This window comes from Pteropus medius, unplaced genomic scaffold (genome assembly GCF_902729225.1).
Source record: "Pteropus medius unplaced genomic scaffold, Ma_sr-lr_union100, whole genome shotgun sequence".
Lineage (NCBI taxonomy): Eukaryota > Metazoa > Chordata > Mammalia > Chiroptera > Pteropodidae > Pteropus > Pteropus medius.
This window is the reverse complement of record NW_024344241.1, coordinates 7,937,187-7,962,531: the sequence shown is the minus strand read 5'-3', so window position 1 is coordinate 7,962,531 and position 25,345 is coordinate 7,937,187. Positions and strand designations below refer to the sequence as shown.

The following is a 25,345-nucleotide window of genomic DNA, read 5'->3' as shown; positions in this document are numbered from 1 at the left end:
TCTGTAAGGTGACTTCTTACTAATGAAAACATATGTGTTCATTATACAAAATTTGGATACAGAGAAATATATTCAGTAGAATACTAAAAGTCACCCATAATTCCACCATGTAGAAACTGCCATTATTAAATTTTTAGTGTGTTTTTTTCTAATCTTTTATAGGCATAATTTTAGGAAATTCAATCATGTAAATGAGCTAAACTATATCCTGTTTTTTTGCCACTTAACATTGTCATAATGACATTTCATGTTATTCAACTTCCTCTTTAACATTATTTTTAATTGTAAAACAGTTGATCAAATTCACTTAAACATTTCTTGATGATGGACACTTAAGTTCTTTGTTTTCTATTCTTTTTATTTAAAAAGTCAACTATATTGAGGTATAATTTACAAGCAGAAAATGTATAAAAGTATATAGTTTGATGAGTTTTGAAAAATGTATGCACCACCACGATCAAGATATAAAGCATTTCTACCACTCCAGAAGATTCCCTGTCCTTTTTCCTGGTCACTCATGCCACACTCAGCCCCAGTCATGCTCATGCAACCACTGATTGGCTTTCTATAAGTACAAATTATTCTTTCCTGAAATATCATATAAGTAGCATTCTATAGTATGTACTCTTTTGTGGTTGACTTCTTTAATGAAGTGCAATGATTTTAAGATTGAATCATGTTGTTATGTGGGTCAGTAGTTTACTCCTTTTCATTATTAAATAGTATTCTATTATATGAACAAACCACATTTGTTTATCCACTTACTAGTTCATTAAACTTTGAGGGAGGTAATGTTTTATTAGGAATAAAGCTGTAATTCTATTAATGCCTTAGTCTCTATATATATACATATATATATATATATATATATATATATGTATATATATATATATACATGTCTAGTAAAATTGCTGGTCATGTGGCAAATATAAATGTGATTTTACAAGAAAGCCAAACTAATTTTTAAAGTGGTTGTAACATTTATATTTTCATCAGTAATGTATGAGAGTTCCAGTTGTTCCAACGTGCTCATTAATACTTGGCGCTTTTGATCTTTTTCATTTGGCCATTCTAAAGGAAATGTAATGGTTATTACAATGGGTTAAAATGTGCATTTCCCAGATCTCAGTTACATTGAATGTCTTTATATCCATTCATCTTTTGATAGGAACATTTACTCCATTTACATTTGAAGTAATTATTGATAGGTATGTAGTTATTGCCATTTAATTATTTTGTAGTTCTCTGTTCCTTACTTATTTTTCTGCTTTCTGGTATGTTGATGACTTTCTGTAGTGTTGTTTGTTTAGATTCCTTTCTCTTTTTTTCTTGTATATATCTTGTAGATTTTTGGTTTGTGGTTACCATGTGCTTCATATATATTAAGCTATGTTTCATCAATCTATTTTAACTTGATAGTTGCTTAAGTTTGAACACATTCTAGAATCACTACCATTTTTTACTCACCCCCTCCACATTTATGTTTTTTGTAATTATTTTTTACTTCTTCTGGATGTGTGTGTGTGTGTGTATCACTTAATTTACTGTTGTAATTACACATGATCTTCCTACTTTTGCCTTTTAACCTTAGTACTAACTTAAGTGTTGACTGATCCACTGCTTTTATTATGTGTTTGCTTTGGTCAGTGAGAATTTTTTTCTTTGCTATATTTGCTTATTCATATTTTTGATTTTCTTAAAGAAGTCCTTTTAATATTTCTTGTAATACTGGTTTGGTGGTGATGAGCTCCTTTAGCTTTTTCTTGTTTGGGAAGTTCTTTATCTCTCCTTCGATTCTAAATGGTAGCTTTGCTGGGTAGAATAATCTTGGTTGTAGGTCCTTGCTTTTCCTCACCATGAATATTTTGTGCCAAGTTCTTCTGGCCTGCAAAGCTTATGTTGAAAAATCAGCTGACAGTCTTATGGGAGCTCCCTTGTAGGTAATGAACCGCTTTTCTCTGACTGCTTTTTAAGGTTCTCTCTTTGTACTCAACCTTTGGCATTTTAATTATGATGTGTCTTGGTGTGGGCCTCTTTGGGTTCATCTTGTTTGGAACTCTCTGTTCCTCCTGGACTTGTATGTCTATTTCCTTCACTAGGTTAGGGAAGTTTTTCTATCATTATTTCTTCGAATAGGTTTTCAATTCTTTGCTTTCTCTTCTCCTTCTGGTACACCTATAATGTGAATATTATGCTTGATGTTGTCCCAGAGGCTCCTTAAATTATCCTCATTTTTTTTGGATTCTTTTTTCTTATTGCTGTTCTGATTGGGTATCCTCCACTACTCCATTCTCTAAATTGCTGATTCGATCTCCTGCTTCATCTAATCTGCTGTTGATTCCGTCGAATGTATTCTTCATTTCAGTTATGGTATTCATAATTACTGACTGTTTTTTTTTTTTTTTATGTTTTCTATCTCCTTTCTTATGTTTCTTATATCTTTGGGTAAGTTCTTACGGAGATCATCTATTCTTCCCCTAAGTTCATTGAACATCCTTATAACCAGTATTTTGAATTCTGTATCTGGTATATTGCTTGCCTCCTTTTTGTTTAGTTCTTTTTCTGGGGTTTTGTCCTTTTCTTTCATTTGCGACATATTTCTTTGTTTCCTCATTTTGGCTGCCTCCTTGTGTTTATTTCTATGTATTAAGTAGATCTTCTATGACTCCCTGTCTTGGTAGACTCACCTTATGTAGCAGGTGTCCTGTGGAGCCCAGTGGTGCAGTCTCCCTGTTCACATGAATGAGATATTCCAGTGGCACCCCTTTTGTGTGTTGGGTGTACCTTCCTATTGTAGTTGAGCCTTGATTGCTGTTGGCACATCAGTGGGGGTACTGACCTTCAGGATGACTGTGTGGTTGTGACTACAGCAGACAAGTTGTTGTATGGGGGCTGAACCCATGGAGGGGGATTTGCTTTAACAGGGCTCTGGTGCAAGCTGAGTCCATCCTTTGGTTGTGTTGTTTGTGGCATTAATTGGGTGGTTCTCTGGTATTGTGTGAAGCCAGCCAACAGTTGTGTTGTTCCTGGGGCCTTCTGGGAGGGGCTCCAATGTAGGCCAAGGTCAGCTGCTGCCTTTGCCTGGCCTAGGGCCACCTGATAGAAACTAAGTGATTTGCGATTGGTAGCTGCCTGTGCTGCGCTTGGAGGTGTTTGGGAGAGGTTATGCTGTAAACAGCAGCTGGCTGTTACTCATGCTGCGGTTGGGGCTGCTTAGCAAGAAGTACAGGGCACGCTGAGGCCAGTCACTGCTTTTGGGGGGTTTATGGACCTTTGAGATTTTAAAAAAGTCTGCAGCATGGTCCTAGGCGGGCAGCTTGTGAGGAAGAGCCACTAAAAGAGGTTCAGGCTGGGTAGGTGAACTGGGTGGGAAGGAATCTCAGAGAATCATCAGGGTGGGGTGAGAGTGGTTTTAGCCTGGTTAATGAAGACTCAGACTTGGCACTTGCCTGATGCTGCGCCTGCACCTGGGGTGAGGCAAGAGCTCAATAAAGGAACAATGTCACTTGCAGCACTTTAGTTCCAAAGAGAGTGGCCCCACCAACCCTTGCCCTGAAGCCAGACAATTCTGTTCCTCCCTTTATATTCCTGGCACTTTTTGAGCACTGTCACTTCTCTGGGGCTTAGGACGAGTATCTGTGAGCCTGTGCATGGGCCCTTTAAAAGGATGTCTTGGTCTACAGCATCCCTCTTTTTTACCTGGCTGGAGTTTGTACTGCCTTTCATAGCCAGATGTTGGGGGAACTCCTCTTTCTGGCACTAGTGTTCTGAGCTGGGGAGCCCAGATTGGGGCTGAGATCCCTTGCTCTTCAGTAGGGACCTCTACAGTTGAGATATCCCTCCAATCATATGGAGAAATAACAGTGACCACCTAAGAAATCTTTGCCTACCTCATGGTTACAAAGCTTTTCTACTTTGTTTTCATCTAACAGTTTTTTAGTTTTATCTCTTACATGTAGATCTATGACTCATTTCCATTAATTTTTGTGTGTGGTATGATTTATGGGCTGAGTCTCACTGTTATTTCTCCATATGATTGTTCATTATTCCAGCACCATTTGTTGAAAAGAAGTCTTAAAAATCAGGGGGTAAATGTTCTCCAGCTTTGATCTCAGAATGATTCTAGTTCCATTTTAGAATCAACCTGTCAATTTCTTCCCTCAAAACCCTATGATTTTGATTGGGATTGCACTGACTCTATCAATAGATTAATTTGAAGAGAATCAACATTTTAACAACATTCAGTCTTTCAATCCAAGAACATGGTATATTTCTCCATTTATTTAAGGCTTTGTTTGATTTCTTTCATCAATATCTTTTAGATTTTAGTGTACAAATCTTTCATATATTTTATTAAATTCATCTCTAAGTATTTCATGTTTTTCTGATTCTATTGTAAGTGGTATTATGCTTTTTTAAGAAAACTCAATTTCCAATTGATCATTGGCAATACATAGAAATAAAATCAATTTTTATGTAAAACCTTGTATCTTGTGACACTGCTAAATCAATTTGCTAGTTTTAGTAACTTTTTTGGTAGATTACTTAGGTTTTCCATGTAATCCATCATGCTATCTGTGAATAAAGACAAACATACTTTTTCCATTCATTTACTTTTCTTTTTTATATTTGACTGAGAGTTTCAGGACAATGTTGAAAAGGAGTAATAAAATCAGACTTTCTTTTTTTCTTAATATGGTGAATTACATTGATTTTTAAATATTAAACCAATCTTACATTCCTAGGATAAATCCTACTTAGTCACGGGTATCAACTATTTATATATTGATAGATTTAATTTGATAATGTTTTCTTAGTGATTTTTTGTTTCTATGTTCATGTGGAATACTAGTGTATGCATTTATTTTCTTTGTTTTTAGTACCAGGGTAATGCTGGCCTCATAAAATTAGGATGTATTCTCTCTTCTAAGAGTTTACAAGAAGGATATTATTTTCTTCCTTAAATGTTTGAAATACAATTTAACAGCTATAGAACTGTTAAGATTTCTATTTTTTTTTTTTTTGAGTCAGTTTTGGCAATTTGTCTTTCATGCAATTTGTCTATCCCCTCTAATTTAACAAAGTCATTGGTGAAAAGTTGTTTGTAATATGTCCTTATTATTTCTGTTAATGTCTGGAGGATCTATAATGTTCCTCCTTTTAATTCTAATAGATACCATTTGTGTCCTCTCTTTTTTTCCTAATCAGTCTGGATACAGGTTTATACAAGTTTTGGTTGTACTGATTTTCTCTACTGTTTTTCTGTTTCCTATTTCATCAGTGTCTATTTTTGTCTTTATTATTTACTTTTTTCTGTTTGCTTTGGGTTTAATTTGTTCTCTTTTTTCTATCTTCTTAAGATGAAAGCTTGGATAACTGGTTTGGTATCTTTCTTCTTTTTTTAATATCAGTATTCAAAACCACAAATTTCTTTTAAAGCATTGCTTTAGCTGTATTCCACAAATTCTGGTATGCTGTTTTTATTTTCATTTAGTTCAAAATATATTTCAATTTACCTTGTAATTTCTTCTTTGACCTGTAAGTTATTTAGAAGTGTGTTGTCTGGTTTCCGAATATTTAGGGACTTCTAATATTTTCCCATTATTGATTCCTAATTAAATTTAATTATATTCAGAAAAAAAATATTCTTGTAATTTTAATTCCTCAAAATTTATACAGACTTCTTTCATGGCACAGAATATGGTCTATCTTGGTGAATGTTTCATGTGTACTTGAAGGTGCATTCTGTTTTTGGCGTGTTCTATAAATACTAATTAGGTCAAGTAGGATTATGAAGTCGTTCAGGACTTACATATCCTCAAAGATTTTCTTTCTACTTGTCTGTAAGTCACAAAGAAAGAATAGTTATAGTATCCAAATATAAAGTTTACTTGTCTATTTTAAACTGGTTCTATCAGTATTTTGAAATAACTATAACTGGGTGTATACATATTTAAAATTGTTATTTCTTCATGATGAACTGATCCCTTGAAAATTATGAAATATTTTTTTATTCCTTCTAATCATATGAAGTCTAATTTGTCTCATATAGTCACTCCAGCTTTCTTCTGATTAGTGTTTGCATGTTTGCTTTCTTCATCTTTTACTTTTAACCTATCTGTGTGTTTATATTTAAAGTGTGTCTCTTATAGATAGCATATTGCATTTTTTTAAAAATCAAGACTAATCATATCTCCCTTTTGGAGTATGTAGAGCATTTATAATGAATGTAATTATAAATAGTTACAATTTCTTTTCCATTTGTACCATCTTTTATTTTTTCCATTCCCTCTTTTCCTGTTTTCATTTAGATTGAGTACTTTTTAGGATTTCATTTTAACACCACTATTGGCTTATTGCTATTTTTTTTGTTTTGCTTTTAGTAGTTTCTCTAGAGTTTAAAGTATGTACTTTAACTTATTGCAGTCTATCTTCAAATAATTTTACACAAATTCATACCTAGTATAGAATCTTATAAACAATATAATGGTGAAATGCTCTTATTCTGTCACCATATTTTATGCTTCTGTTGTCATATAATTTATTTTCATATGTATTAAAAACTTCAAATATAGCATTATTATATTTATTTCAACAATCGCCTTTAATTTTTTTAAATGAGGGAAAAAGACTAATATTTTCCTACATATTTACTATTTCTCTTGCTCTTCATTCCTCCATATAAAGCTTTAAACTATTATCATTTTCCTTCTGTCTAACAAAGGCTGACAATGAACCATCTCAGCCTTTGTCCGTCTGAAAAAAGTCTTTAGTTCATCTCCATTTTTGAAACAGCTTCCCTAGATATAGAATTCTAGGGTGTGGGTTTTTTGTTTTTAGCAATTTAAAGATGTTTTCAGCAGTTTAAAGATGTTGCTCCTTTGTCTTCTACCTTGCATAGTTTTTGATAACAAAGATTCTTGTAATTGTTTCTCTGTAAATAATTCTCTTTCTCCTCTGGGTGCTTTTAAGATTTTCTCTTTAGCATTTATTTTTAGTAATTTGATTATGTACCCTGGTGGGATTTTTGTTGTTTATCATGCTTGGGATTTATTAAGTCTCTTGGGGATCTGTGATTTTATTGTTTTCATCAAATGTGGATAAATTTTGGCCATTCTTTTATTCTTTTTTTTTTTTCTGTGCCTTCCCCCATTTCTCTCCCTGGAAGTCTAATTACACAAATGTTATTTATTTAATATTGACACATGGGTCATGGAGACTCTTATTTTTTTCTAGTCTTTTTCTTTGTGTGCTTCATCTTGTATCATTTCTATTATTATGCCTATAAGTTTGTTCGCTAGTCTTTTCTTCTGCATTATCTAATCTGCTCTCAATGCTAACAGTGAAATTTTCATTTCAGACATAATATTTCATCTCTAGGTCTTTTAAAGTATATACTTCCCTCTTTCACTATACCCATGTTTTTCTTAAAATACTTGAACATAAATATAATAGCTCTTTTAACATCCTGTGTGCTCATACTATCACCTTTATTATTCCCCAGTCTGTTTTTATTGATCGAGTTTTCTCTTTGTAATAGATGACATTTTCTTGCTTCTTGAGACTTCTACTAATTTGATTGAATGCTGAACATTCTGAATTTTATGTTATTAAGTCTAGATTTTACTGTCTTCTTTTTAAGAACATTGGGCTTTGTTATGCTGGAGACTGTTATTTGTGTCCAGTTCGATTCTTTTGAAGTTTGTATTTAAACTTTGAAAGCTTGAATCTAGAGTAGTCTTTACTCTAGGGATTTCCTCCAATATTGAATTCTGGAATCTGTATTGCATTCTCTGAGAGATGAACAAGGTCTCTCCATTATGGCTGGTTTGAAATTCAAACATGTCCCAGATGTGAGTAAGCTTTAAGAAACACTGAGTTTCCAGCTCCCAGGTAATTCTTTGAGCTTATGCAATTTCTTCTTACACATCTACATCTTATTATTCAATAAGGATTCAGTGGAGTCCTCAAAGCCTTTTTCTTTGTAGATCCCAACTTTCTAGTACTCTGTCCCACAACATTCAGATGCCTCAGACTCTTTGAATTCTGGTCTTTTCCTCCTCAACTTAGGAACACAGTTGTTTTCTGCTTGAAGCTCTTACTCCATTTTCCATGGTCAAGACTGCAACCCCAGGAAGAAGAATAAGTTGATTGCAATGCTCACCTCATTTGTTTCTTTTCTACTAGGGATCATAGTCCTGCATTGTCTATGCAGAATCCTATTAGTGCAAACCCTATTGTGAAATGAGTATGTGAGGGATCTAGGTTATGCTCTCCTTATGAGAATCTAATGTCTGATGATCTGAGGTGGAGCTGAGGTGGTGATGCTAGCACTGGTTTAGCAGAGAGGTTTGATGGCAGAGAGACCACAAATTAATCAATTGCTTGCAGACCCATATCAAAACCCTATCAGTGAGTGGCAAGTGACAATTAAGCTGCATCTGGTGGCAGGTGTTAAGTCAGAATCTGACACTTATTTCAGTCTATGTGTGGCCTGCCCATTATTTTATTTACCACTTCCATCACGTCTCATTCCCACACTGAGTATTTGTCTCAATCACTGTTTTGGTAAGCCCACAAGCTAACCCTAGCCAAAATGAGTAAAAAACAAACATCGCTGGAGAGCTTCTTTGAAAAGGGGGAAAGACCCCATGATGAGAGAGCAGAAGACTCTAAGACTACCAACAAAAAGAAAGCTGCACTGAAAAGAAAACAAAGGTCCTACTTAAATTACAGGTTCATTATGGATTCACATTCTCCAAGCCCACTTTGTATAATATGTGGCAACTGGCTATCCAAGGAAGTCATGAAACCTTCGAAACTGCTTCGCCTCATGGAGACCAGGTATCTTGCATTAAAAGACAAGCCTTAGGAGTTTTTTAAAAGAAAAAAACAAACAAACATGAAGAACAGAAGCAACTATTGAAGGCCACCATTTCATCAAATGTGTCTGCACTGAGAGCATCATTCTTAGTGGCTAACCACATTGCTAAAAGCTAAGAAGCCCTTTACTATTTAGGAGAGGCTGCAGTTTAGTAGGTGGCATGTGTTCTTCTTTCGGCCAGCACCGTAACTAGATGAATTGATGAAATAACAGAGGATATTGAGGCACAATTGTTAGAGAGGATTAATGAGTCACTGTGGCATGCAATCCAGGTTGACGAGTCTACCGATGTTGACAACAAGGCAACAATGCTTGTTTTTGTGCAATCTATTTTTCAGGAGGATGTGTATGAAGATAAGTTATGTGCACTTTTATTGCCAACCAAAACCACAGCTGCAGAATTATTCAAGTCTTCGAATAATTACATATCAGGAAAACTGAATTGGTCATTTTGTGTAGGTATATGCACAGATGGAGCGGCTGCCATGACTGGATGGCTTTCTGGTTTCACTACTCAGGTCAAAGAAGTTGCTTCTGAATGTCAGTCTATGCACTGTGTCATCCGTAAGAAAATGCTGGCTAGCCAAAAAATGTCACCTAAACTTAACAACATTTTGCAGGATATAATTAAATTTTCAACCACATTAAAGTACATTCCCTTAACTGATGTCTGTTTGTGCAGCCCTGTGAGGAGTTGGATGCAGAGCACATACATCTTCTCTTATTCACGGAAGTGAGACAGCTTTCTAAAGGTAGATCATTGGCCAGAGTTTTTGAGTTTTGAGGGCCGCTCTAGAGATTTCTTTTAGAAAAACAAATAACGACTGGCAGCACATTTCGGTGACACAGAATGGGTCTCAAAACTTGCTTACCTGTGCTACATATTCAACCTGCTTAACCAACTCAATCTGTCACTTCAGGGGAGAATGACAACTATGTTCAAGTCAGCAGATAAAGTGCTGCATTCAAAGCCAAACTAGAATTGTGGAGGAGACAAGTGAACATTACTATTTTTGACACATTTCAAACATTAGCAAAGATTTTTAAAGAGACTGAGCCAGGGCCTTCTCTCTCCCAGCTGGTGCATGATCACGTATCTCAGCTTTCAAAAGAGTTTGAGCTTTACTTCCCAACCACAAAAGATCCCTGAACTGGAAAGGAATGGATCCACAACCAAATTGTGAATAAGCCGAGTTAATTAACTTTGTCCATGCTAGAAGAGGATCAACTGCTGGAGATCACAAATGAAGGTGGCCTTAAAAGTATGTTTGAGACAACTTCAAATCTCCATACATTCTGAATTAAAGTCAAGATGGACTATCCTGAGATTGCCACAAAAGCACTGAAAAGCCTGCTTCCGTTTCCAACACCCTGTCTTTGTGAAGCAGGGTTTTCTGCAGTGACAGCAACCAAAATGAGATTATGGAGTAGAATGTACATAAGTAATATACTTCAGGTGTCACCGTCTCCCATCACCCCCAGATGGGACCATCTAGTTGCAGGAAAACAAGCTTGGGGCTCCCACTGATTCTGCATTATGGTGAGTTGTATAATTATTTTATTCCATATTACAATATAATAATAATAGAAATAAAGTGCACAATGAATATAATGTGCTTGAAGCATCCTGACACCACCCCATCCCCCACCTTTGGTCCGTGGGAAAACTGCCTTCCATGAACCCTGGGGCCAAAAGGTTGGGGACTCTGATCTAGAAGGAAAAGAAAATCTGAACAGACCAATAACTACTAATAAAATCAAATCAGTAATCGAAACTCCCAACATACTAAAGTGCTGGACCAGATGGCTTCACAGGTGACTTTTATCAAACATTCAAAGAAAAATTAACTATCCTTTTCAAACCTTTCATTTATGATAAAAACTCTCAGCAAAGTAAGAATATAGAGAACATACCTCAACGTCATAAAGGCCATATATGACAAAGCCACAGCTAATATCATACTTAACAATGAGAAGCTAAAAGTATATTCCTTAAAATCAGAATGGCTATCATCAATAAATCAGCTAACAACAAGTGTTGGCAACGATGTGGAGAAATGGGAACCCTTGTGCACTGTTGAAGAGATTGCAAATTGGTACAACATGGAGGTTCCTCAAAAAATTAAAAATAGAACCACCATAAGACCCAGCAATTCCACTTCTGGGTATTTATCCGAAGACATCTAAAACACTAATTCAAAAGATATATGCACCACTATGTTCACTGCAGCATTTTTTAGAATGGCCAAGATATGGAAGTAACCTAAGTGTCCATTGATGGATGACCGGATAAAGAAGAATTGGTACATATATGCAAGGAAATATTAAAAAAACAATGAAATCTTACCATTTGCGATAATATGGATAAACCTCGAGAGTATTATGCTAAGTGAAGTAAGACAGAGAAAGACAAATACCATCTACTTTCACTTACACATGGAATCTAAAAAAACAAAATAGACAAACCAGACAGAAACAAACTCATAGATACAGAGATCAAACTGATGGCTGCCACATGGGAGGGAGATAAAGGGGCTGGGTAAAAAAGGTGAAATGATTAACAAGTTCAAATTGGCAGTTGCAAAGTCGTCACGGGGATATAAAGTAAAGTATAGGGAACATAGACAATAATATTGTAACCACTATATATGGTGTCAGGTGGGTACTAGGCTTATCAGGGGGCCATTTAATGTTATATAAATGCCTAACCACTATGCTGTACAATTGAAACTAATATAAACTAATATTAAATGTCAACTTCAATTGAAAAATAAAAAAAGTTATTAAAAAAAGATGAAAGATGAATAGACAAAGAAGAATGGTATATATCTACAATGAACTATTACTTGGCCATAAAAGAGAATCAAATATTACCATTTGTGACAACACGAATAGATCTAGAGGGCATTATGCTAAGTGAAATAAGTCAGACAGAGAAAGACAAATACCAAATTATTTTGTTTATATGTGGAATCTAAAAATAAAAACAAACTCATAGATACAGAGAATAAATTGATAGTTGCCAGATGAAGGGGGCATGGTGGGCTGGGTGAAAAAGGTAAAGGAATTAAGAAGTACAAATTGGCAGTTACAAAATAGTCACACGGATGTAAAATTAGAACAGGGATGTAAAGTCAATAATATTGTAATAAGTATACATGGCTTTAGGTGGGTACAAAATTTATCGGGGGGATCACTTTCTAAGTTATATAATGTATAATAACTATGTTGCAAACCCGCAAGTAATATAATATTGAATGTTAAATGTAATTACAAAATAAATTATTTTAAAATAAAATGAAAAAAATGATGAAAATGGTAAAATTTGTTATATATATATTTTACCAAAGTAAAAAAAAAAAAAATTGGCAAAAAAGGAAGACTCTTCCAATCTTCCATCTATAATGAAAAATTTCCCACGAAACTTTCAAATATTCCAATAAAAATCTGACTTCAAATGTATAATGTAGTAAATGTAGTGCACGATTATAAACTGGATCATTTTGATATAAAATATAGCATTCGCCCAACAAGCAAAACTTAAATCAGATCTGATGATTAGACAGTAGCAATTTATCATGATCGATTTCTTGATTTTGATGTTTGTATTGTGTTTATGTGAGAGAATGTCATTGTTTATAGGAAAGACACACAAAAGTCCTGGGTAATGGGGCAGGCAATGTACTTGCAATGATTCAGAGAAAAAAGGTTGTTTATAATGTATTTGAAACTTTTCTGTAAGTTTTTACTGTTTAAAAATTTTAATATATCAAGTTAAAGTGTTAAAAAAGATTGTGTAATGCTATCATATTGATCTGGTAAGAGCAACATGATCTTACCAGATCAATATGATATTGGCCATAGTAACATCATAGTCAACCATATATACACTGTAATAAAAAATTTAAAATTAAATTAATTTAAAACATTTTAAAAAGAAAGAATACTAAATAAATAAAGACAAAAGAAATTTAAAAAAGACTGCTTAGATGGCAACAAACATTTCACATAGACTATAACTGTGGTTGGATGCAATGAAGAACAAAGACCCTCCATATTGAAACTTCATGTAATGCTTTATAAGAGAGTAATAAGGGAAAAAAGACAAAACCGAGGCAGAATAACAAGAACATATACAAACCTGCCAGAAAATGTTTGATGAATGCAGATATTAACACTCAGTTATACTTACATAATGGTTTTCCCAACGTGCAAAAATGATTTCTCTACAAATTCCCGGACACTATGGACTTCTCCAGTAGCTATGACAAAATCCTCTGGCTCATCATTCTGCAACATCAGCCACATAGCCTAGAGAGAGAGAGAGAGAGAGAGGCAAATCCAAATTAAAGTTGCACCCAGTGGCCGCATGGAAAATTAATGTTATCAAACTCAAATAATTGGGCATGGATACTGTTAAAAGGTAAACTGAGGCATATTAAAAATTGTAAGTGTTTATTTGATCATACCTCTACTCAAATAGGGCAGTGCTAAACCCAAGGTAGTTAGGAGTGCTCCACCAACAAGAGCCAGGGACAAGGTTTTTAAGAGTAGACACTGAAGCAAAGCAAAGCGAAGCAATTATTTGATTGTCTGTAGCTTATACAGTTGTCTTATTTGCGAAAGTCAAATTAGCTGCTTGTGATTGTCTGTTCTTAAGTTTCATTTTCTTGGATTTGAGTGAATTGACTCTGGTTTAGGTTTTGGTTTACTTACACAGGCAAGACATTAAGTACTACCTTGGTCTGATAGTCTCCATGTTTAAATACTTTAACATGTAGAGCTAGAAAATAACCAGGAATTTAATACAATATTCTAATGGCTACAGTAGTGGCTCTCAAACTTTAATGTACATTGGAATCATGTGGAGAACAGTTCAGTGTAGATGCCTGGGCCACAGTCACAGAAGTTTGGACTCAGCAGAGAACATGCTTTGGGCATCTTTATCCTTAACATCCCAGATGACTCATGCAGCGGGTCCTTGAACTACAATTTAGAGGAATAAGATGTTGAAGAGAATCTGTGGCAAATAATGTTTCTATAACACATTTAAGAAGAGTTTGGAAAGTATTGTCTAATATATCTTCATATCATGGATGGGAGGTAAGGAAAAGTCATTTAAAGACAGATGTTTGTCCCCCCAAATAGAACCAAATTTCTTAACAACAAAGTTGAAAATTTTACCATTGTGGTGACATCAAAAAGAATATATTCAAGAATCATTAATGGAAAAACAATCATGTAATGAATAGTACTATTACTTTTAAAAATATTTCTGAGGGGCAATGAGAATGTCTGCATCAGTTAAGGCAAGGGTTCCCAACCCCCGGCCCGTGGTACCCGGTCAGTGGCCTTTTAGAAACCGGGCTGCACAGCAGGTCAGCGGCAGGTGACCTAGCGAAGCTTCATCTGTATTTGCAGCCTCTCCCCAACGCTACCACCACAGCCTCAGCTACACCTCAGATCATCAGATGTTAGTTTCTCATAGGAGCACAGGTCCCTGGCACCAAAAAGGTTGCGAATCGCTGAAGGATTTCATCAGGCAGCATTTTAAGGTCAGGTGTTCAATACAGGTGACTTTTTCAATAGGAATGAGAAGTTCACTTGAGCAACAATGCAGCTGCATGTCTAAGACACACACTGTAGCAACCGTCACAGCCTGGCTCTACAGAGTTTTATCAGTTTTTACCAACAGTATACAGGCCTATAGTTTCTATAGTTTGGAGTTGCACATTAATTTTAAAGGTTCTGTTTATACAGATCGAAAATGCAGATTAAAAAAATTAAGTGTAGTTGGTATCTGACAACAGCATGTCTCTTTAAGAAAAGTCCAAGCCAAAAAAAAAAAAAAAATTTTCTTAATCACTCCCACCCACTTTTCAAAATATAATAGGTAAAAATAATAGGTACTTCATTATAACACAGTCCCTGATATTATATGACTTGAACTCTTGTTCTAACATTTAAAGAAAACTTTTGGTTGGTGTCTCCCTAGCTGCTACTGGATAAGCTGAAAAGCCGGTTGCTAAAATCAACGGGGCAGCTTTTCTCTTAGAAAATGAAACCAAAAAAGTTTAATTCCTTTTTATTCATTTGAATTTGTGGCAGCCTTCTAAAAATTAAAAAAAAAAAGTAAATGTTTCTCTTTAACTTGAAGTTACTTCTTGTGAGTATTTTGTATTTTTGGTCCACCATAAGATTGTTTTAAATCATATTTTTGTTCTATGGAAGATGAGACTTTGGACAATTTTACATGCCTCAGAGATGTGGCACAGTGGGTGGGACAATGGCAAGAGTCGGGTCAGTGATCTACTGAAAAAATAACTGATGAAATTGTCTTGGCTAGGAGAGTTTTGTTCACATTAATATCTGCAGTTTCATTTTGCAATAAGAGATTTGATGAATTTAATCACAATACTTTTTAAATTTTATAATCATTTTATTAATATTAATAATAAAGCTCAGTTTTAAAAAGGCACAATATACTAGATGTTCTCTTTATCAGGAAAGCCTATGCAGCACAGTCTACAAAAGTTTGTAGCTTCCTGAACTCAGGGCCGCTGCACGCTATTACCCGCTCCAGGCTGAGAACACGATTGTGCTCTGAAATGCAGCCCAGCTCTGCTGGCCAAGCCCTGTGCCCGGCACCCTTTGTTGTTAAGCTCCTCAGAGAGGGCTTCTTTGTAATGGGCACCAAGGCATACTGGTTCTAGCAGAGGCCCAGTAAAGGACCTGCTCTTCCTGTCTGTGTCTTGCACATGCAGGGCCATGGCCTAGAATGCCCTCTTCCTCATCTGTGTGGGAACTCTGACCTCTCCTTCTCAATCGCGTAAAAGAGCCCCAAGCCTGGTCCTTGAAACAAATTCCTGTTATCTCCCTGGGTTTCCCTGTGATCAATGGCACACAGCATGGTTGGGTTCAGTGAGACTGAGCCTGCCCTTTGGCCACCCTTCCCCGACTAAGCTGACCTGCCCACCTCACTCGAGCACAAAAACGTATACACGCGCACACACAGACACACAAACTTGTTTTGGCTTTCTTCAAAATACTTCCAAAGTTTTTAGGAAAAATTAAATTATGCTTCTGGCTAGAATTTCTATTTGAACATTTTTCTGAGGGATTAGTGTATATACTTAATGTGTTTTACTCAAATTTCCATTCTAAAAATGACATTTCAAATGGGTCTTTCAGGACCGCTCAGCTTATTTTATTTCTTTTAAAACACTATGTTGTGCTAGAATGGTTTTGAAAAAATCACATTTTTAGTCATGTGAAAGAAAGCAAAGTCTTGCTAAAAATGAAAGGAGAAAATATGATTACTGGTTAATGGTAGATTACTTTAAATGCTGGGCACAAGTTCCCTGATGCTTGTTTTGTTCTTCAGCAGGAATCTGGGGATCAGAAGAGGCCTCTCACTTTCACTGGAGCGAATGCCAAGAATCTGCTCTTTTCTTTTCCATAAGACTATCTGCAGCCTTTGACCTATCAATTTCTAGGCATTTCCTCTAAAGTTCATATTGTACCAGACTCCAGTCTGGGAATGGGAAGGGAAAGGATATACAACTCCAGATTTATTTGTTATTACTGAATAGTTTACTGGTTTTAACAGAGAGAAAGGGCTTTGTTTAAATTTCCACTGAGCATAATTAATGGTTATTGACTGGTAAATGAAGAACAGGTGACACTCTGGATTAGAAGAAAAATGATCTTGTGTTCTGGTGTGATAATGGGTTAGTAATTTGCCACAAAGCCCAGGCCCAGTGCATCCCATCATAATGCTAGATCATGTCCAGGACACAAAGGCCCCTGTGTGAGAAGTACTCAGCCACTCATCTCCTTATACAGCTGCACACGTTGATTTGGTCTATTTATTCTCTGATGGATGGCACAACTGAGGCAAAAGTTCACCACTTCTCACCTTCCTGTTCACATGCTGAACATATGACCCATGACACCGCCGGGGCATAATCTCTGATCAAATTGCCACCCAGCTTTGGCTTCTGACTGTAGAAAGGATTTTAAGGTTACGTGTTTTAGATGTCGATTCTTTTTCTTTGTCTCTCAAGGAATAAAGGAGGAAAAAGACAGAGCCTTCCCACATTCTTTCAGTGCCTTTTAAGGATATGACTGACTTATCCACTTCCTCGGATACTTATTTACTTTCAGCCCTGACCTGATCACTAGTGGAAATGAAAAAAATCTGCTTTTTAATCCATCTCACAGGGAGGAAAGGCAATCAGTTAAGGAATGTACCAATGCTTCAGATTCTTCAACATAAAAATGTCCCTTCATGTCAAATGAACAGTGCAGTTTTTAAATCATGTCTCACATTCATTTTGCTTTAAATGCACATAGAGTTTAGGGAGAGGTCTGACTCCATACCATTGACATTTGAAGGCCAAGTTAGATAGTTATAAATATTAGTTAAGTTTGGACATGTGCTCTCTTGTAACTATATAATTAAACTATCTGTTCTACAAATCTAATTTAGAGAAGTCAAAATAAAACTTTAAAAAGTTTCAAATAAAAATACTCCTTTTCCACAAGCTACTCTTTGGCCATTCAAATCATGAATGCGGAAGTGGGCAGTGAAGGGTCATTCCTCTTTCCTTGATTTGGCAGCTCTGGAGTCTGTTCACAGCTGGACCAGTGAAGGAGAACACCCAAAGTACATCACCACAGCCGACTAACTACATCTGATTCCATGCATGCCTTTTGAGGTGTGATGTATGTTTGTCTTAAAAATCTGGATTCTACAGTTGCTTCCACTTCAGCATTAACCGCCACTTCAGTATCCAAGCCACAAACACTTATTAACTGAGCTGTCATCCATGAATAACAAGATTTGTTAATCAAGGTTATGTTTAACTACATTATTTGACTGCTGCCTTTTCAGCCTTGTGCTTTTGCTTTATGTGCTACTGTCATAAAAATAATCTTAAAACAGAACTAAATATATGTATATATTTATATTTATTGATTTCAGGGGAGAGAGTCTATGAAAATATTCTAATAAAAATCATAGGAATTTGGACAAATGGAAACTAAAATTCCCAGTAAAGGATGCCAATTGCAGATCCATTCACATACATTTTGTTTTTAAGCTTTGTTCGGTAACTGTTTTCATGATGACAGCTTGGTATTTACAATTTGGGCCAGGACTTCAAGTAGTCCTGTGGTAGGCCAGGACTTACAGTTTGTAGGACCCATGTAGGTAGGTCTGAGGTTAAGCCTGAGAGAGTAGTTGGGAAACAGCCACCAAATAACTAACAAATAAATCTATATCAAGAAAATCATCTAGCATAAAACTAAACTGGCCTTAAGGCCCTCTCTAGCTATTAACTTTCTTCTTGAGTACAAATACTGTGGTTTGTGAATTCCTTTGATTAAGGATTCTTCAGACATTTTAAAGATACAAAGTTACTAAACAGGAAAAACCATTAGATAATAAATTAATAAAAACAACAAAAAGAATAAAACGCAATTGAGAAAGCTATATAGCTCTTGCTTCTTATTTTTGCTGTTAAGATATCATCCACATTGATATCATATGCCCTGAAGGAAAGAGTCTATGTCAAAATCTGCCTTACCCTTTACCCTTTTATTCTAGCCAAGTATACCAATCTGCAGATTCAAAGGTTCGGGATTAGTTTTTCTCACCTCTGGAAATAATATAAAACCTAAAAGCTCTTAGGCTTTTGTTAATAATTCTGAATCAGTTTTTCTGGGATATTGTCTACTTTTTTGATATGTAGATTCAAGTTATATATTTATGTCTTAATCTTTGAGTATATTCTATCTCTTCTACTTGTTCCATTTCTTTTTCAGGAACACCAATTATGCACATGTTGTATCTCTTCTATTTTCTATGTCTGTTATTGCCTTTGTAATCATTTTTATGCTTGTTCTTTTCCATATTATTTGATGTGATTTCACGTTGTTCATCTGATTGTTTTTAGTGACATTTATTTTAAAATTCATTGCTAATGTGGCTTCAATCTCTAAAATGAATTTTTCTCTTCCATGTCTTTCCTGATTACTTTCAGATTAAGTCTTTCATTTATTTTCTTTAAGCCAGGGGTCAGCAAACTTTTTCTTAAAGGGCCAGATAGTAAATATTTTAGGCTTGCAAGTCACGGGGTGTTTAACACAACTACTTAACTCTGCTATTGTAGCACAAATATGGCCGTAGACAATACAGAAACAAGTGGGCATGGCTGTGTCCCAATAAAACATTATTTATCAAAATAGGCAACTGGCCCATGGCCTGTAATTTGCCCACCTTTGCTTTTAGCAAACTGAACTAAAACGTATTACCTGTAATTTCTTTGAATCTATAGAGAACAATTAACTGAGCTTCAGCTACATATTTTTCTTTGAATAAAAGTCCTTATAATATGTGCTATTCATCTGTTGTATGAATGCATCATTTCTTCTCCTTGCAGCCCTCTTTCCCACTCCCACCTCAGGTATAGATCATGGAGTATTACCTTTCCAATTACTGTTACTATTTGAACGAGACTGGATATTTCCTGAAGAATCATATTGGGGAGGAGGGGCGGGAGGACAGGAAAGTGCACTGAGGGCAGCCTGCAGCTTCAATTCAGACTTCTCTCAAAACTCTCTCACCAAGCTCAATCTTTCTCTGCTTCAGGACATGGCTGCCCTCATTTTTCAGCACTTATTTGGTTAGTGTGACTCACAGAATAGCCCATAAATCACAGGGCCAGTATGGTGCTATCTGGTAATTATTACTTCCCCTCTGCCTTGATCACAATTTGTATTACCCTAGATCACAACCTGCATTACCCCTCAGCTGGGAGGCCATGCCACAGACAGCAAAATTGGTTTCTCCTTCAGCAATATCTTCCTGCTATTATGCAGTATAAAAGTGGTTATCAAGAAAGATATTTTCCATTCCTATGTAATATCATTTTGTGGGCTTCTTAGTAATCAAAATTAATTTGAGAAAAATCTACAGCCTGTATGTATATATGCTCAGCATAATACATTCTGAGTGAGTGTATAAAGAATTATTTTAAGCAATTATTTGTATCCCAAAGTTATGTGACCATGTAAATAATGTATTAAGGAAACTTAATGAAAATGCACATACAAACAAAGGATGTTTCACTTGTCCAATCCTGCTTAATAAGCCATCCTAAAACTTAGTGGCTTAAACCTTTCTGTTGCTCGGGATTATGTGAGTTAGGGATTCAGGAGGGCTCAGGGGAGATGGCTCATTTCCGCTCCCTGTGATGCTGGCCAAGGTAATTCGGCTGGGGCTGTAGTACCAAGATGGCCTCCCCCACAGGTCTGGGTCCTTGGCGCTGGATGCACCTGAGACCTCCACGTGGCTCAGGCCCCATGGTCCCTCATCATTCATTTGTCTAGCCCAAGATTCTTTCCAAAACAGAATCTGCAAGGCCTCATAAAAAAAGTGACCTGGTGTCACCTCCTCTGTATACTACTGATTATAGGGTCAGCCTGAATTCAAAAGAGGAGAAACAGACTCTCCCCCTTTAGGAGAAGAGTAGTAAAGTCATACTGCAAGAGAGTGTGCAGGATAGGGGGGATTATTGCAGCCATCTCTGGAAAAAATATACTATCTTATGACGATTATAATATCAGCTGATTGTTTCAATACAATAATCAATATTTTTGCCTTTAATATAAAAATTCCTTCAGCTTGTGGTTTCTATGTAAGGATCTGTTTCTCTTTAAAACTGTGTAGAGATAGTTAGGTTCATATGAAGGCAACAATAATTCACAGACTAATGCACGGAATATGGAAACTCACTTTCAGGTGACTATAATTTAACAAATGCTCCAATTTGGCCCTAACATCATTACTGTCACAACATACTTCCCAGAAGTTGTTGTTTCCTGGAGCGTGCCCAGCCACCTACCTCAACCAGGTGTTTCCAATTACCTGCTCCCACTCGCATACCCAGGTAAGCTATTGTAAAATTAGTTCCTGGCTCATCAGAAACAATATAAAAGCTCTGGGTATGCAGCAGGAAGTTACTTTACACTCATACTACCTGATTTTCCATCTCCCTGCTCATGGTTCCTGGCTATGCTGCCTAAACATGTTCTTGGGAGCCAGTTTTGACTTCTCTATGACCTTACCCCTCAGTCCTGTCCTGACCACCTGGTTTTGGCTCTCAGTCTGACAGTGACCTTTGGAATCCAACTTCTGGGCTGGTTCTGGGCTCCCTGGTATAACAGGTCTTCGCCTTGCCATAGATCTCTCAGTTCCAGTGTTGATAATCATCATTAGCAATAAATAAAAACCATATACACATCATATTGTATGCATTAAGGCTGATGACTACAGGACTTTACAAGCTTAGTCTAAAATAGTGCTGCCCAATAGGAATGTAATGCAAGCCACCTACATAATTTTTAATTTTCTATCAGCAACATTAAAAGAGTAAAAGAAAATGCAAAGTTAAATTTAATGTTTTATTTAACTCAATACATATATTACATTATCATTTCAATATAAAATATTATCAAGTTATTTTCATTATTTTTCCATGTATTGTCTTTGGTATCCAGTGTATATTTGGTGTTTATAGCACATCTCAATGCAGACTGGGCACTCTTCAAGTGCTCAGTAATCACGTGCGTCTAGTGGACAGTGCAAGGCTAGAGTCGCCCTGTGTGAGGAAAGGGTATCTGGACCTACTACATGAAGCACTGCCCTAATTCTGTTTGCTCAGCCTGTCAAAAGACTGTGCTGGGGCTTCATGGAGGAGGCTTCCTCATCTCTATAGCACAGCTGAAGGAATAATCGCCCTCTCTTCCCTCCTTTGTAATTGTCTCCATCTCCTGATTTTTTTCTGTAGTGATTTCATCAGTGATGCCAACTCTAAGAGAGAGAGAGCTTGAAATATAGTATAACTAGCTCCTAATTTATGATCATCTGACATTTGGATGCTTGCCTCCTTCATGTATAAATGGGCAGTGATACCACATCCCCAACTCCCAGTTGTAATACTTGGGGAGTATATACCTAGAGAACCTCTTAATGGGTATGCTGAAATGCAATGCTGAAGAGAGGAGACAGGAATTCTTGAATTTTAGTGTGCATCATCTGGAAGGTTAAAACAGATTGCTGGCTTTCTATAGCCCCAGAGTTTCTGATTCAGGAGGCTTGGGATGGGACCTGAAAATATGCATTTCTAACAAGTTCTGGGGTGAAGCTAATGCTGCTGGTTTGGAGATCACAGTGAGAACTACTATGTGTTGTGGTTGGAGTTCAGGCTCAGAATCAGACCACCTATGTTTAAACTCCAGCGGCAGGATTTACTGGCAAGTTCCTTAATCTTCCAGTGCCTCAGAAAAATGAGAACAATAATAGTGCCTACCACATAGGGTTGTCTTTAGGATTAAATTAGTTAATACATGTAAAGTGCCTGGAACAGTGCCTGACACATAGTAAGTGCTCAAGGACTATTATTTATCATGATGATGATGACAATGATGATTATGTAGCTTGAGAGGTTTATCAGTGCGTGAGGATCTACTTAATCTTCATAACCAAACTCTTGTACCCATATATAGCATGAGGAGGGAAAACTGAAAGGGTGGAGTAAATTTAATCCTCGTTCTGTTAGAGCCACAGAATTTCATAGCTGGAAGGAGCCTCAGAGATGTTCTCATTCAATTCAATTCCTTTTAAAGACAAAGTAACTGAAACCTGAGAGATTACATGACTCATCTAAAGTCATACACCCACTTAGTGCTAAAGCTGGGACAAGAATCTTGATTTCCCTTTTAGCATTCTTTTTATTGCTTTACACTAACGTGCATTTTCCTAATGGATATGACTAGGAATGCATTTTCCTATAGAACCTCTGTTATAAATGGTTGCTATGAATAGCTGCATGGACTTCCGTGGGCTAACTTGGGGACCTGACCAGTCAATAGATATTTAGGTAATGCCTGCTAGGTGCAAGGCATTGTGCTAGAGTCTGAGAGTATGCCAGGTAGAAATAAACAAGGTAAATGCTGTGCCTTCTTGGGTTATGGATTTCCAACATTTATATAGGAAAAGGATTTTAAAAGTCTGATATTTGATATAAGTAAGAACTTCTAAGACAAACTCCAGGTAGTATCCAGAAGACAACAGGCATGGAAGCTTTCTAAAACCTTCCTCTTAAGCAAGACTATCCTTACCCACATCTCTTGCTGAAAGAGTGAATCAAGTCAGCTATATTTAAGTCAGGTGACCTGTCCCTCTACCTTCCCTGCCGTGTGACTCCCTTAGTACGCATGGAGATCTGACATATTCTGGGCCAGAGTCTCAAAAGGGCTGGTAGTAAGAGACCCAGAGACTGAATAAGTAGGACAGTACTGATCATTGGAACTATATGGCTGTCACATAGGGTCACCTGGCCCTGCTGAAGCCAAGGGCAGGCCTGTAGAAGTAGCACTGCAGAACTGAGCAGGAGAAGACCTATATGAATAGAGAAGCGGATAAAGAGAGACTACAAGGCTTGAGGGGGAGTGAGGAAAGATATGCACAGACACACAGGAAAGCAGATTTCACTTTCTACTTCCTGTAAAGTATCCCTACGCTCCTTATGATAAATCCCTTCTTACTCAAATTTCTTTGAGTTGGTTTCTGCAACTTGGGCCAACAAGCTCAGATAAAGACAGTCGGAGACCAAACAAGACTTCCAGGACTGCACAGTCTGAGTGTGGGGAACAAATTGTACTCAGAGCTGAGAAGGCAGTTCCAAAGGGGATAAAGCACTACCTGAGACTGCAGATTCCACAAGGAAGACTGCCTTGTGAAGACCACCAACCAAAATAACATAGGCCAATGATTTAAAGGCTAGCAGGAAAGGAGGTAGCACAAAGGAAGAGACAATTAAGGCACACCAGAGGAGTAGGAGAGCTTCGGAGAATTCTTATTAGCCTGTTTTTTAATCTCAAAGAGCACTGATGACTGCCCATTCTTCATCTCCTCTGTAGACTGCAAGCTATAGGACATATGTACCATCTTTGTAACTGGCGATTACAGTTCCATTCAATTCATTCATTAAAACTCATTTCAAATGTATTTCCCTACAATGTACCCATTCATGAAAATAAAGATTTCAACTTAAAAGTCACTCTCCCACTCACTACTCTTATAACTATGTTTGACTAGATTTAGATTTATCATTCTGCCTTTAATTTTTGGTTGCTAAATATAAAAATACCCCAATATACACAGTAAATAAGCTTTGTTCTTCTGGGGGGTCAACTTGCTCTTACTGATTTGGTCTTACTCATGAGTGTACTATTTCTGTTATCGTAATTATTTCCTAGATGCTGACTCTGTAATGTCCTTGATTGAAAGAGATTAAAAGGGAAGCCAGTTATATTTAAGAAAACATTTATTATAACAGTAATATTTGAGTCTACTGAGACAGGAGGAAAGAAATTCCACTATATATAAAAATAATAATTTAGGGACAATTTTGTCTTAAATAAGGACCCCTCCACTCTATTGAAAATTAAGAAGAGCTCCTTTATCTTCACTGAGTTAAAAAAAAATTCAAGAGAGCTCCTAAAAGTTTAACTAATTAAAAAACACATAGATGGTAATGGGAGATGTTTTTCTGAGTCTTTATAACTTTAGGTGCAATCTAGAAAAAGAAGCCTTTGATAAATTGAATTAACATTTTCAAAACATTTAACTTATGAGTATCAAGTATTTGAAAATTCTAAAATGTCCAAAGATACTTTTAAAATTTTTTAGAAAAGCTTAACTGAAATTGCCAGACCCTGTTATTTTTTAATGACTAAAATTTTCAGTAGTCTGACAAGTATCAGTGACTGCTCAAGCTCCATTGTTAACAATAAACAATTGTCTATTACTACACAACGCCATAAGTAATGTCATCTAGCAAGTGCTAAAGGTCGAGAACTGAGGAGCAATCTTTTCTGTTACTATAACACAACATTTTTCACATTCATTTCATATGAATGAACAATGTCTTCATTGTTATCCTGAACACTAATTTAGTGTTGTATTTTTTTGCTTGTGTCAAAGAGTGTCAAAATATTGTTCTTTTAATACATGAAAGTATTTGCATAGAGCTTTATTACTGATCTTTAGATGTTAGCCAGAGGCAAAATAAAACAGAGAAGCTCCAGTTGGGAAATCTCGCTAGCATTGAAAAGCAAGAGTCTTTAACATATTCTGCTTTTCTGCCAATTTTTCCCCCAAGTATACAATGGTTTATTTGCCCCACAACTGGTGAAATTAAAAGCAATTTAGGATACCACAAAACAATACTTCAACTATGAGACACAAGGATTTTGTTTCTCTAAAAATGAAACAGAAAGTTTGCAAGGAGGAATACAAAAACTCTAAGAAGAATTTCTAAGATCCTGACATGAATTAAAACACAATACCATATTAACCGATTACAGAAAAGCCAAGAAGCACAGTATGTT

The 25,345-nt window shown here is 36.2% G+C and overlaps 1 protein-coding gene across 4 annotated transcripts in view; it reads right to left on the bottom strand.

Moving 5' to 3' along the window:
• Positions 1 to 25,345, bottom strand: part of GMDS (GDP-mannose 4,6-dehydratase) — a 603,038-nt gene that overhangs the window by 118,960 nt on the left and 458,733 nt on the right. For all 4 annotated transcript variants that reach the window (XM_039869468.1, XM_039869467.1, XM_039869470.1 and 1 more), the window contains exon 8: positions 13,077 to 13,195. In XM_039869468.1, coding sequence (XP_039725402.1) covers positions 13,077 to 13,195 — 119 coding nt within the window. The remainder of the gene's footprint in view (positions 1 to 13,076; positions 13,196 to 25,345) is intronic.